This window comes from Quercus suber, unplaced genomic scaffold (assembly GCF_002906115.3).
Source record: "Quercus suber isolate HL8 unplaced genomic scaffold, Cork oak 2.0 scaffold_541, whole genome shotgun sequence".
NCBI classification, from domain to species: domain Eukaryota; kingdom Viridiplantae; phylum Streptophyta; class Magnoliopsida; order Fagales; family Fagaceae; genus Quercus; species Quercus suber.
Window position 1 is genome coordinate 272,974 of NW_027069989.1, and position 14,957 is coordinate 287,930.

Below are 14,957 nucleotides of genomic sequence, written 5' to 3' on the forward strand. Positions count from 1 at the left end.
CTAAATGTGGGCAAAGGCAAAGGATAGAATTTGGTAATGTTGGGAGGTCAACCATATCTTTTTTTTTTTATGGGAAATACTCAAACTTTTTATACAATATGTTGTAATAAAGATACATCTTTTGCACATGCATGTGCCACTTGACTGGGACACTCCTCCAGCCAAACTACCAAGCTCTTAACCTTTTGGGCATGCTGAGCTAACAAGTGGGCAGGGACATTTCCCTAATTTTTAATATGTAGAAAATCAAACGTCCTGAAGCACTGGGCCTTCTGCAGCACACCTTGGATAATGTTCAGCACCGACGATGCTGCCTCTCCAATGTCGTAAACAGCGTTAATTATCAGCTACAAGTCACCTTCAAACACCACATCCCTGAGCCCCACCTCCTCGGCAAATATCATCCCAATCTCTAAGGCCTTCGCTTCCGTCTCTAGCACACCGAGAGGTAAGTCTAGCTTCCTGCACATAGCTGCAACCACGTTACCCACCTCGTCCCGCAAGATCACACCCACGCCGGATTGCTTAGATTTTGCGAAAAGTGCACCATCTACATTGACCTTGAAGTAACCCGGCGGAGGTGGTTTCCAAATAGCAAAGTTTTGGATGTCAGAACTAGACTGGCTTGGCTTCACATTGGCAGAATGATAATTCTCCAATAATCTCAAAGCGTTTCTCACAATTACAGGCCCTAGACGCCTTTTTCCTCCATGCCAAACCTCGTTTCGGCTCTTCCAAATGCCCCAACAAATCGTGACCCACCGCTCCAACAGCCCTTGCTACGCTTCCCAACAAATTCGAAGCCTACTGAAGGTGTCCAAGAAACTCCAATACTCTTGAACGTTAACTCTGTACTACGGTTGCAAAAATAGAGCAAGTGCATTGTAGTTTCAACATGCCTACCACAGTCTTCGCAAATATTGTTGGCCGTGATTTTTCTGCGAAAGAGAGAGTCTTTAGTGGCCAGGATACCATTACAGGCCTTCCAGGTAAACTGCTTTATTCTATTTGGCTGGTTCAAACTCCACACCCCTCTCCATACTCCGTGCAAATTTGCCAAGTCAGAGCAACTAGCGTTCTCACTCTCTGCCACAATTTCCAGAGTCAGCCTATAAGCACTCCTCACGGTAAATCTACCTTTCTTATCTTCAACCCATACCATTCTATCAATAGCAACCGAATCACTAATGGGGGTGCTTAGAATCGCCTCTGCATCCTGGGGTAAGAAGAGCCCCCTAACTAGTTCAATATCCCATTCCTTGCTCCCATGTTTCAGTAATTCACACACCCTTTTAATTTGGTTCCCAAACCATTCAGGAGAAACCGCCCTATAAGTGCTCCGAGTAGTAAGCCACTGATTCTGGCAAACACATATGTGACAACCATCGCCAACCTGCCATCTTGAACCGTGTTTTACCAGGTGTTGGGCTGCCATGATGCTCCTCTAAGCATAGGAAGCATTCTTACCTATCTCAGCTTCCACAAAGTCCCCATTGGGGAAATATTTAGCTTTATAGACCCGAGAAAGAAGGGAAGAGGAATTAGTTTGAAGTTTCCAGCCCTGTTTTGCTAAAAGAGCAAGGTTGAAGGAATTCAGGTCTCTAAAACCTAACCCCTCTTCTTCCTTTGGGCGGCACATTCTATCCCAGCTCATCCAAGCCACCTTCTTCTCATTCTTCACTTGTCCCCACCAAAATTGTCTCACCATTCCAGTCATCTCCTCACAGAGCTCGTTAGGGAGTTTGAAACAGCTCATAGTATAAGAAGGAATGGCCTGTGCAACTACCTTGATCAATACTTCTTTTCCCGCATTTGACAGAAGCTTCTCTTTCCAACCCGCTAGCTTGGAAGCCAATTTTTGTTTCAGTTAAGTGAAAGTGTTCTTCTTAGACTTGCCTATCAACGACGGAAGGCCTAAATAGAATTTATGAGGTTTGATAACCTGGGCACCAAACATGGACTTGATGACTTCCTGAGTGCATGTAGTGGTATTGCGACTAAAGAATAGAGTTGTCTTGTTCCTATTTAATTACTGACTCGAAGAAGACTCATACACTTGCAAAATTCTCTGCACTTTAGCCCCTTTCTTCTCTGTTGCTTTGCAAAAAATCAAACTATCATCCACAAAGAATAAGTGTGAAATTCTTGGCCCCCTAGCCGAGGCAGGCACACCATTCAATTCCTTCCTCATAGAGGCCTTATGCAACAGAGCCGACAACCTTCAGCACACAGGAGAAAGAGAAAAAGGGAGAGAGGATCACCTTGTCAAAGGCCATGGGTAGGAGTGATTAATCTGCAAGGTTGCCCATTAAGTCTAATAGCATATGTAACAGAGGACACACATGCCATTACAATACGAATCCACCGCTCATGAAACCTTAGCTTCTCCATTATTTTTTGCAAGCACCCCCACTCCACCTGGTCATAGGCCTTACTCATATCCAACTTCAAAGCCATCTTACCAACCCTGCCTTTCCTCTTCCTATGAATATGGTTCATTAATTCATGGGCCACAAGAATATTATCTGTGATTAGCCTTTCAGCTACAAAGGCACTTTGGTTTTCACAAACTATATCTTTCAACACAACCCTCATTCGGTTAGCTACTACCTTGGAAGCAAGCTTATATGCCACATTACACAAACTTATAGACCTGTAATCAATGACTTTAGAGGGGTTTTTTGTCTTAGGAATGAGCATAATGTGGGTTTCATGAAACTTCAGGGGAACAACACCATTATTAAGAAAGTCTACTACAGTTTGTATGAAAACAGAATTTACAGTAGGCCAATAATGTTGAAAAAACAACGGAGGCATACCATTAGGACCTAGCGCCTTCAACAGGTGCATCTACTTAAGGGCTTTCTCAACCTCAGCAACCCTAAAATCCTACAATAAGACTTCATTCATTCTGTTAGTAACTTTAGGTTGTATAGCATTTAACAATTCTTCACTAACTGTTGGGCATGAAGAAGTGAAAAGCTCTTGGAAATATTCAACAAGAATATGACCCATGATGTCTTCCTCATCCTGCCAGTTACCATTAGAGTCTAAAAGTCGAGTAATGGTGTTCCGTTGATGCCTTTTTGAGGCTTTCTCATGGAAGAAGGAAGTATTGCTATCTCCTGATTTAAGCCAACAATTTCTTGACCGTTGCTTCCACATCTCTTCCTCCACCAAAAGTAGCGTGTTAAGCTCCCCCTTTATGTCATGAATCTCTTCCATGTTGGCCTCACCCCTTGGTAAACACTCCAACCATTGAAGCTTCTTTGAAAGTGAGGTAATTTTCCGTCCTACATGGCCAAAGTTTGTCCTATTCTAGCTTTGCAGAGAGGAACTACACTCATCCATGCACCTCCCAAATTGATTTTGGCCCCCTAGAATTCGGCCTCTCTCCCAAGCCTCCTTTACTACTCCATCACATTCTTCCTCCTTAATCCACATAGCCTTGAACCTAAACAACCGTTGCCTTTTTTTATACATACTCTTAGGTGGTAGAGCTTTAAGAATCAACATGTTATGATCAGAAGAGCAAGTGGCCACATTGTAAAGTCTTACCCCAGGAAACAAAGAAGCCCAATTTATGGAGACCAAAGCCCGATCAAGTCTCTCCTGGACCCACCCATGTGCCCCTAACCGCCTACTCCAAGTGAATTCTGGACCTACGAAGCCCATGTCTCTAAGTTTACTTTTGTTGATAGCTGAAGAGAAAGCCCTCATCTGCCATTCAGGTTTCTCAACCCCACCTGCCTTTTCTCCCCTATGACATATCTCGTTGAAGTCTCCTATGCACACCCAAGGAAGCTCACACCTAGTGCTCAAGTTCACTAAGAGCGACCAAGACTCCTCTCTTTTGTTAGTTTTTGGGTGGCCATAAAATCCGGTAAAACGCCATTTCTTTTTCCCAGCATCCTCTGTAATAATCACATCTATATGTCTAGGAGAGAAAGTTTGCACCTCCACTAGTAGTGAATCCTTCCATAACAGGGCCAAGCCTCCACTCCTGCGAACACTAGGAACTATCATGCCTTGGCTTTTTTCCAACTTATGCTTGATCTCAGACATTTCCTCCACACTAAACTTGGTTTCCATAAGGAACACCAAGGTGGGATCTTCCTCCAAAACAGATTTTTGGAGAGTGCCAACTGTCCGAGGGTTCCCAAGCCCTCGACAGTTCCAACATATAGCACTTATTGTTCCCGATGGGGCTGCACCGCAGCCGCCGCCAACCCCATTTGTGTTGCCAACAATTTACCAAAAGCAGTAACTTCCTCTTCTACCTTGGGTCTCTTTCCAGCCCCAGCATTCTCCAATACTTCTTTAAGGGGAGCACGTGACTTACGTTTTAGCCCCACCTCTACCTCCTCTATATCCATTCGGGTTATCTTCGCCAAGGCGTTCACCTTCTGCAAGTTGGATGTGCGCAACCGTACATTTTCTTTCCTCGGCTTGTATGCATGCGCATTAGGCTTTTTTCGGTTTGGGCTCTTGGCTTTTCTATAAATCCTCTTTCATTTGCATCTGGCATTTTAGGCCCACTTTGGAACAAGAGTAGCTCCTTCACTTGATCAAGTGATTCATTTGTTTCAGCATGCCCAACATTAGCTTTTATATGGCCCAATGCATCTTGCAGCCCACTTGAGGACAGCCCGGCTCCCAAGCCAAGCGCTACTCATCACTCTCCCTATTTTCCTCTTGGTTTGCTGAGATCTTCTTCTCCGACTCTAGTATCCGTACCTTGGAAACCTTCTACATGTTAGCTCCCATGTCAGCTTTACCGAAAATCTCAACTTTATTGAAAATCTCGGCATCAATCTCCCTCAACTGCACCTCAAAATCTGGTTTTTCTTTTTCCCCGGTTAGCTTTTCCTTGAATTTCTCGCTTTGCAATATCATACTCTCCATGTCAACCCTATCTTTGTTAGTCTCCAAGACTCTTTGGAGCTATCGGCGTTCAACAGAGGCTACCGTTTGCTTACCGGGCTACCTCACGCCTTCAGTCATCTCCTCCCCCATCTACCCAGGACTTGCTCTCTCCCCTACTAGCTGCCCCATCACCATATGCAATTTTTGTAACCTATCTGGAGTTGTGCGCAGCCAAGGACCATATTGCTTGTCCTTAGATTTTATCGAGTCTGCCCTGCACATCCATTCTATGCATTCCTTCTCATCATGATCAAGTTTTCCACACAAATAGCAAAATACAGGTAAGTGTTCATACTTGAACTTAACCCACTATGAGTCTGAGCCTCCCATGCGCACCAACCTTCCCCTGATTAACGATTGCGAAATGTTCATCGTTACTCTAATCCTCAAATAACATCCCAGGTTCAACCCTTTGTCCCCTACATCCACCTTTTCGACCTTGCCCAAAATTCCTCCAATACTTAAACCCGCTTCCCTTGTTTGGCACAGAGTTGGTAAGCCATGAATCTGAACCTAAAGAGCAGCTTCATGAAAAGTTAGAGATGAGACTGACTCACCCATCTTTAGCTTATGCAGCAGTAGTATGTACTTGTCAAAGGACCATGGCCTTTGCAAGAGAACCCAGTCCAGATCTTCCTTTGCCTAGAACGAAAATAAAACTCTATTCTCACCCACATCGCTTACCTCAAAGTCCCTTTTAGTTCTTCACACTGACCGTAAAGCTTGCCCTATAGCTTCTAGATTCACTCTCCGCTTGGTGTAAAACTTCCCAACAAGCACCAAACCTTGGTATATCCCAGGAGGGGCTAAATCAACTTCACTTCTTTCCCTATCCAAGAGTTTGATGTTTGCACACTTTGTTGTGATTACGTCCATTCTTACTAAGTCTCTAATTTCCACCGACAAGCGGAGAAAGAAATTGCATAAAGGCAAAGGAGTTTCATCCCTAGGTTTCGCCGAAACCTAGAGAGAAAAAGTGAGAAAGGTTGCTATTTTCTTTTTGGAGGAACTTGTTTATCAACCAACCATATCTTTAGAGAGGCGAATAGGTGCACTGATAACCTTGCTCGAGCTGGCTGTTCCCTTGCTGGGAATTTTGTTGTTTTAGATTTGCCACCTGCTGATGTATTATGTAATATTTTAAGTTCAGATGTTGCTGGTATGTACTCCTTAAGGCTTTCTGCCATTACTTCGCCTTTCATAGCTAGCTAGTTTAATGCAATTTCCCTTTAACCGAAAAAAAATGTTGGGAGGTCAAGAAAAGGCATGACTCATATTTGGCATTGCTTGGAGAATCCTTTTGCAGCAATACACACCATCCCATTAACCAAAATCCACTCCTTGTTTTTTTTGGACTTGGGATACAGTTGTAGATAGTTACTCAGAATCTTAATGTCTAGACTTGGTTTAGGTACATTCTGCCTTTGTTTTTGCTTTGCTGAAAAGCCAAAACCTTAAAATACAAATTCTTTGGAATTTCCTCTATAGTACGTTTACGCATTTATCCACCGGATTCCACTAAGAATCTTCCAATTTCAAATTGAAAATTCAATCAATCAATATCAATCAATCAATATATATATATATATATATAAAGGCAGAGACCTCATGCAAAAGACCATGAGGTTAATTACCTTTATTGAGTGAATGCATCATCATTAATTTACTACTCTTTTTAGATACAACATCAATAGTTTACTAATTAAACTTCAAGTAATGGATAAGATAGAGGGGTGTTAATTATTAATGACTCTTCGTAACCTTTGGTCTAATTTTCTAAAAGCAAAGGTTTTTTTTTTTTTTACCTTGACAGTCGACCATTGGGCTTAAGGCTAATATTCTTTGTTTAATCATTGATTGTATACATGATCTTATACTAAATAATACTAAATAGCAGAAATGGTAGTTACTAAATTCTTAAACACCTTATACAAGGCCCCTTAACCCGAGAGGCTTCCAACTGGGTGATCAAAGATATCATGGTGGACTCGGGGTTGGATTGGAACCAAGTGCCTTTTGAGTTTCCCTCAGACATAAAGCACTTGCTTCAAGCCACTCCATTGTCACTAACAGGTAGAAGTGGTGATAAGCTTGCATGGGCTGAGAATCCGAAGGGTAGCTTTGATTTAAAGAGTTCCTATAAACTTGCTATGGGTAGTGAGGAAATTGCACCATTTATAGCAAGTTGGATTTGGAAAGCTCCGACTCTTCTTCACATCAAAAAATTTTTATGGCAATGTGCTCACAATAGCATTGTTGTCAAAGAATGTCTCACAAAAAGAGGAGTGGTAGAAGATGAAAATTGTCCCATTTGCAATAGGGAAATTGAATCTACTTTGCATGCCTTAAGGGATTGCCCTCAGGTTCAGTTGGTGTGGAGATAGCTTGGTGTGCAGATGAGCAATCACGGGTTTTGGACTTCCAACCTGACAAATTGGTTAAACTTAAATGGTAGATTGAACACCAACCAACCTGCTGGAAAACCCCCTTGGAAAATTCTTTTTCCTTTCGCTATTTGGAACATATGGAAGTATAGGAATGATTTTGTCTTCAACAGGAAAATGCAGAACCTTAACTTGGTGACTGATATTCGAAATCAAGTTGTGAAGTTTATGTGTTGTGTCTCACCTTCGAGAGAACTGTCACGCCGCATTATTAAGAGGGTGCATTGGCAGAAACCACCACTTGGATGGGCTAAGCTTAACACGGATGGGGCTACTGCAGGAAATCCGGGTTTAGCAGGGTGTGGGGGTCTGATCAGGGATGAGCATGACACATGGCTTGCTGGTTTTTCAAGGAATATTGGGTCAACTACTAGTTATGCAGCTAAACTGTGGGGCCTTAGGGCTAGACTAACACTATGTTGCAATTTGAATATACCTTCTCTTGTTGTTGAACTTGATGCCAAATCAATTGTTGATGTATTTTGGAACCTAAACTATGAAAATAATATTATATCTCCCATTTTGGAGGATTGTAGGCAGTTGATGATGCAGTTCCAACAAAATCAGTTTAAACACTGCTACCAAGAGGCAAACCATTGTGCAGATATGTTGGCTAAGTTGGGGTTGGACCAGAATTTATGTTTGGTGCATTTTGATTGTCCACCTTAGAACATTAGGACTATTTTGAATGAGGATTGTAATGGAATGTTTTTTGAACCTGTGATGATCTTGATGTATTTTCTTAATCTTTAATGAATCGTCTGTTTACCAAAAATAAAAGACCTATAATAAGCAAGAAGTACTTTTCAATTTTAGAAAAACCATAATGTGAGACCTATTAGATTAAATAAATGAATAAATTCATCATCTCCTAAGAGCATTAGCATTTGGGGGGTTGTAAAACCCCCAAATTGCTATTTTAGTAATTGAGGCACTAAAAAAGTTCTTTGACCCGATATTTATATCTAAAACAATAACCTACAGTTCATGAGTTTGTAAACACAAAATAATATAATTTATTCACCTTTTCTCTCTCTCTCTCTCTCTCTCTCTCTCTCTCTCTCTCTCTCTCTCATTTTTTCTCTGACTATCTTCTCTGCACTTCTTCGTCCATTCTTCTCCCTCAGTCCCTCTCAATCTCCGAATCTCTCTTCTCTCACAGCTTTCCCTCATGATTTTGGGTAGGATCTTTGAATCTCTCTTCTCTCTTAGTTCGCCCTCAAAATTTTAGGTACGGATTTGGGTTGGTGGTACAAATCAGAGTTTGGGTCGGTCATTTTGGTCTGCATTTGGGTGGTTTTTGGGTCGGATTTAGGTGGTGTTTGGGTCAAATTTTGGGTGGTGTTTGGGTCTTTGTTTGGATTGGCATTTGGGTGGCAATTGGGTTGACGTTTGGGTTGGTGGGTGTTTCAATGGTAGCGATGGGTTGTTTCGGTGCTTGCTAGTTTTGGTGGTGGGTTTCAGTGATGGTTGTTTTGGTGGTGGCTGGGTTTCACTAGTGGGTCGTTTTGGTGATTTTATTTTAGCATTAAACATAATAAAATAATATAAATAATACAATAAAATAATATATCTACTACATTAAACAACTACCACAACCTCCAACACAATAAAATAATATAACTTTTAATAAAATATTTCTTTTTTACCATCTTAGCTATCATGCATAGCCGTCTTTGGCTATACATTGTAGCTCAACAACCATTTTTTTTAGCTTCTCCTTCATAATTGCAACATACTTTTTAGTATTGGTGGTACTAAAAAAACAACCAATGCTAGTGCTAATACAATGAAAGTTTAGGAGGAAGATAGCAAAAATCATACGATTCTTATCCTCAAATGCTGACAGTACGTGAACGATATTCTTATCTTCAAGTTTGGAGTCTAAATTGTTTTCTTCCCTAGCTAGCTAGAAAGTGCCAAAGTAAGGAAGGTAGAAGGAAATTTCTCCACACAGTACAAGTGGGTAAAGCATTAAAGTTTTTGGGTGTATATATATATAGATATATTTGCCACTCCTCAACTCCTAAATCCTAATTGCGTGCATTGCGGATATGAACATCAGCAGCATAAGTCACTTTCTGAAGGTTGGTGGTGGGTACGTATATATAGTAGGGGTTAGGATGTGTTTTGGTGTCATATTTTGCTTTTAAGTGGCCATGCGAAAGCATCCACATGGATATTGAATTATTGCATGTAAAATCAGATATTTGAAAAATGTTTCCAAGCCTTACCTTACACGGTTTAGGCATTTTCATATATATGAGAGTTTGTTACAAATTCAAATTGTAAGTACAGTTCAGATATACAGATCCGGATATACCTCCAGCTCATCACTTGGATACAAATTCAAATATGATTCTATCTTATCCTAATCCTATCTCATCAACAGCTGTATCCTTAACATTGCATATGTCTTTTAGGATTTATAATACATGAATTAGCCATTTTCTTTTATTTTTTAGTCAAAGTTTCATTTACCATTCACTTGAAAATATTTTTAGTACTTAATAACAATTCTTAAAGTACAGCCAATGTGAAGTATGATATTTTGGTTGATACTCATTAAATGGTCAGATTGCAAAATTTATAAAATTATGAACACATATGATATATATACCTAAACTTCAGAGTTTAACTTAAAAACAATAAAAAATTTGGAGTTTATAATTTAATTGTCCTTATGTTATATTATCTATACACAAATTTCGGGAAGAAGAATAGATTATTCCATCAAGAATTTGAGCTTCTTTTTTTTTTTTTTCTTTTTTTTTCTTTTTTTTTTTAACTCTTAAAAAGTTATAGAAGTGTTTTTTTTTTCTTTTTTTTTTTAATTATTAAAACTATTACTTCTTTTTTTCTTTTTTCCTTCAACTTTTTGTATATATAGGTTTTGAACTAATAGGAAAGATTTTCTTTTCCTTTTTCAATTGAAGTTTGTCATAAAAAATAATAGTCTATTACTCTTTCAGTTATGGTACAAAGAAAAAAATAATTACGTAAATAAAATTCATAAGAAGGAATTTTTTTTTTTTTTTTAATAATGAAGATTATGATGGATAAAGGGATAAATTCCTTTTTTATTTTATTTTTTATAAGAAGGATTATCGACAAAACTTCATTGGTAAGTGTTTTTTTTTTTTTTTTGAGAAAAACACGAAGCTTCCTCTTTCCATTTCAATGTTCATGCATGTGCTGACTCTTAGTGAGCGTTTGGATAGCAAGTCTGCGTTTTGCGTTTTGCGTTTTGCGTTTTTTTTTTTTTTTTTTTGGGTTTTCACTCGTTTCAGGTGTAATGCGGCTACTGTTTATGAATAGTAGCCGCATTATTTGACTTTTCAGCTAGTGAATAGTGCACCATGCACTGTTCACGGATCCTACAAATTTCACTTTTTAGTAACTTTTTCATTAAAAATGGGTCCCATGACATTATTCACATATTTAAAAATTATTTTACTACAATGTTTTCAGTTTTTAGTTTTCAGCTGTATCTAAACGGACTCTTATTAATCATTGAGTATGAGCATCCACGTTGAAATCTCACGAAGCTTCGTCTTTTTTTTTTCTTTTTTTTTTTTTTTTTTGAGAAAAAACGAAGCTTCCTCTTTCCATTTCAATGTTCATGCATGCATGGTTGTCAAAATCCTGATCTAGATCCTACGATCCTACAATTTTACGATCTCACCTGCCCAAAACGATCTAATCTTTCAAGAATCTTAGCGATCGTTCAGAATCGTACGATTCTGATGATTCCAAACGATTTTTATTCCTTGTAATCTTCTTTAACTTAACAGAATGTTCAGTTTGACCCAAATGAAAAATAATATTCTAATATATTAAGTTTTGCTATTCTAATGTAGCAAGATAGAGTGTTAATTGAAAACAAACAAAAAATAACATCCCACAATAGATTGTTACGTTTTGAGATTTTTGACATCTTAGATGATGCTTACAAATGGATGTAATGATGCATAGTAATTACATCAAATAGATGCAAATTTTTTATTTTTTATGAATGTATAATTTATGTGATTATTTAACATACCAATTTGTTTTTTTTTTCTTTTTCTCAAATAATGTAGGATCTTACGATTCACGATCCGATCCTATGATCCACGATCCCACTTACCTCCCACGATCTTACGTAAAATCCCAATTTTGACAACCATGCAGACTCTTATTAATCATTGAGTATGAGCATCCACGTTGAAATCTCACGAAGCTTCGTTTTTTTTTTTCTTTTTTTTTTTTTTTTTTGAGAAAAACACGAAGCTTCGTCTTTCTATTTCAATGTTCATGCATGTGCTGACTCTTATTAATCATTGAGTATGAGCATCCACGTTGAAATCTCACGAAGCTTCGTCTTTTTTTTTTCTTTTTTCTTTTTTTGGAGAAAAACACGAAGCTTCCTCTTTCCATTTCAAACGTATCCGGCCGGAACTGTATGCATTGAAGATTGTCACATATCATAAAACTTCCATAACTAACAAACGGACACGCAAAATATCTTTTTTGCATGATTTTGTGGGATTAAATAATATATATTTACATGGGATTGGGTTAAATTAGTAAATTTGAAAATAGTACCATATTAAAAAACAAATTGGGTGCAAAGGGAGTTTTATTTATTTATAATTTTATATATAGATCATAAGTTTACACACTGACAGGACTGACGAATTCATTTACTAGAGACAATCTCAACGATACAAACGATGGCATACTTAGACAAGCAAAACAAATACCCACGTCACTGACGAAGGCAAGTAGGCCATTCAATGCGACCCAATTATACCCAGAGCGGTTACAGGGCCAACTATATGAACCGCTGGAGCACATTGAAGCCACATTACACAGCATCAGACGTTACCAAGTGGGACATTAAAACCTCCATAACTACCCCAACGGCTAGAAGCCATGAAAGCATATATAAGGCCCTCACAATATCAAGGCAAGGCATGAAAGAGAACTGAGAAAATTCTATTGTTATTTTGCTATTTTACTTCGATTTACTAAAGTCTTTTTTGGACTAACTTTGGCATCGGAGGCATTGTGGCAGGCACTACACCGGTGACCATCTTTTAGGATACATTCATATGGGCTGGAGATTGTTTCTATCTGACCACTCTGACTGACGAACTTACGCTTCATTAGTTTGGTGCCATCTGTGGGGAACGACATTTTCTTGTTCAGACTCGAAAAAAGTAGTTTCCGATCAACTATTACGATCAGATGGAGTCCAATCAAGATTCTGCAGCCTAAGCTCAACAGGTCCAGGCTCTTACAACTACTGTCAAAGAACTTACCAGGCAAAATCAGGAAATGAAGCAATGGCTCTAATAGGAGGAGAATCGGTCTAAAGGGAACCAGGATGACGAAGGAGATAGCCACAGAAGAAGTGACCATCGAAGGCCTACCACTCCAACTGAGTAGAATTCGGATCTTCTTCGAGAGATGAGGAGGGAGATGGACGAACTAAGGAACGCCATCAAGGAGAAAATAGAATGGAGTGTAGATTGAATGGCCAGGGCAACAGATTCGCCCTTCACCACAGCGGTCCTCGAATGTCTGGTGTCGACGAAATTTCGGTTGCCTCAACTTGAACCGTTCGACGGGCTTAAGGACCCTCAAGATCATCTTAATACCTTTAAGACGACGCTAGGGCTTCAGCAGCCCCCTAACGAGATATTGTGTCATTCCTTCCCTACCACTCTCAAAGGAGCTGCGAGGGAATGGTTCACAAAGTTGCCAACATCGTCCATTAACAACTTCGAGCAGTTGAGCAATGCCTTCCTGCATCACTTCATTGGAGGACAACGTCCTAAGAGGCCAGCGGACCACTTACTCACCATCAGGTAAGGAGAGAAGGAAACCCTAAGGTCATACGTGAAACGCTTCACTCGGGAGACGCTGGAGGTAGATGAAGCTGACAATAAGGTGCAGCTGACGACCTTCAAAGCGAGACTGAGATCCAGAGAGTTCGTTGCATTACTCGCGAAGAATCCCCTAAAGGCGATGGTCGAGATGCTCCTGAAAGCATAAAAGTATATGAATGTTGAAGATGCATTAGCAGCCATCAGAGATGTAGAGAAATCAAGAGATAAAGGAAGGAAGGATGACGAGCGTAGAGGGCAAAAGTGGGAGCGTCCGGATCGTCGAATCAGTGACGAAAATAGAAGGAAAGACGATAAAACTCCTCGAACGGTAAAATTTTCCCCTCTAGTTATGCCTGTTGACAAAATTTTGATACAGATTAAGGATGAGCACTACCTCAAATGGTTGAGATCGTTGCATTCATCCTCTCACATCCGAGACAAGAATAAGTACTGCCGGTTTCACAAGGACCATGGCCATTACAAAGAAAATTGTTGGGGCCTAAAGGAACAGATAGAAGAGCTGATACGGAAAGGGAAGCTGCAAAAGTATGTGAAGAAAGGGGAGTTCAGCAAGTTTAGAGACAATAAAAAAGGTCAGCACGAGTCCCCATCTAGAGACGAAGACAACACGTCCCTGTCTCCACAAAATGTGATAAGGGAGATAAAAATGATCGCAGGAGGGCCATTCACAAGTGGGTCATTCAAATCTCTCAAGAAAGCATGCCAACGGCAGGTAAACAACGTCCACATCACACCACCGTTTAAACAGAGACGAACTGATCATGACATGACTTTCAATGAAGGAGATACTAGAGGAGTGAAGCAGCCTCACAACGACCCCCTGGTCATAATGCTCACCATAGAAGGATTCAACACTAAAAGGATCCTTGTAGACAATGGTAGCTCTGCTGATATTATCTACCTTCTTGCATTCCAACAATTGAAACTAGATCCAAAAAGGCTGAATCCATTTGATTCCCTCCTCTTCAGTTTCAGTGGAGACAGGGTATATCCCAAGGGCATAATGACGTTGACAATAACGGTAGGGTCCTACCCAAGGCAGTTGACCCGTCAGTTAGACTTTTTGGTGGTAGACTGTCCCTCATCCTACAATGTGATCATCGGAAGGCCAACACTCAACAGGTGGAAAGCAGCCACATCCACCTACTGCCTGAAGGTAAAGTTCCCAATAGAGAACGGCATGGGCGAAGTTAAAAGAGATCAAGTCTTAGCTAAAGAGTGCTACCAGGCCGTCTTGGCCGCAAAGGAGAACCACACATGGATGATCGAAGAGAACGAGGAAGAAAAAGTGGAAGCCCTGGAAACAGTAGAACTGGTCGAAGGAGAAGCAACTAAGATGACCAGAATAGGGATGACTCTAAGTCCTGAAATGAGAACAAGGCTCGTCCAGTTTCTTAAAGAAAACCTAGACGCCTTCGCTTGGAGTCACGAGGATATGCCAGGCATATCTCCAGAAGTCATTTAGCATAAGTTGAATGTAGACCCAAAGAGAAAACCCGTTAAGCAAAGACGACAAGTCCTCGCACCAGAACAAAACCAAGCAGTTACTGACGAGGTGAACAAACTGCTAACTACAGGTTTCATCCGGGAAGTATTCTATCCTGACTTGCTTGCAAACATCGTCCTGGTAAAGAAAGCAAATGGGAATTGGAGAATGTGCGTGGACTTCACAGACCTAAATAAGGCTTGC

The 14,957-nt window shown here is 40.1% G+C and overlaps 1 protein-coding gene across 1 annotated transcript; it reads left to right on the top strand.

The window, feature by feature from the left end:
* The first annotated feature begins 13,418 nt into the window (after positions 1 to 13,418).
* Positions 13,419 to 14,732, top strand: LOC112029742 (uncharacterized). Its single transcript, XM_024062430.1, has one exon. The coding sequence runs from the start codon at positions 13,419 to 13,421 to the stop codon at positions 14,730 to 14,732; it is 1,314 nt and encodes a 437-aa protein (XP_023918198.1).
* The last annotated feature ends 225 nt before the right edge of the window (positions 14,733 to 14,957 follow it).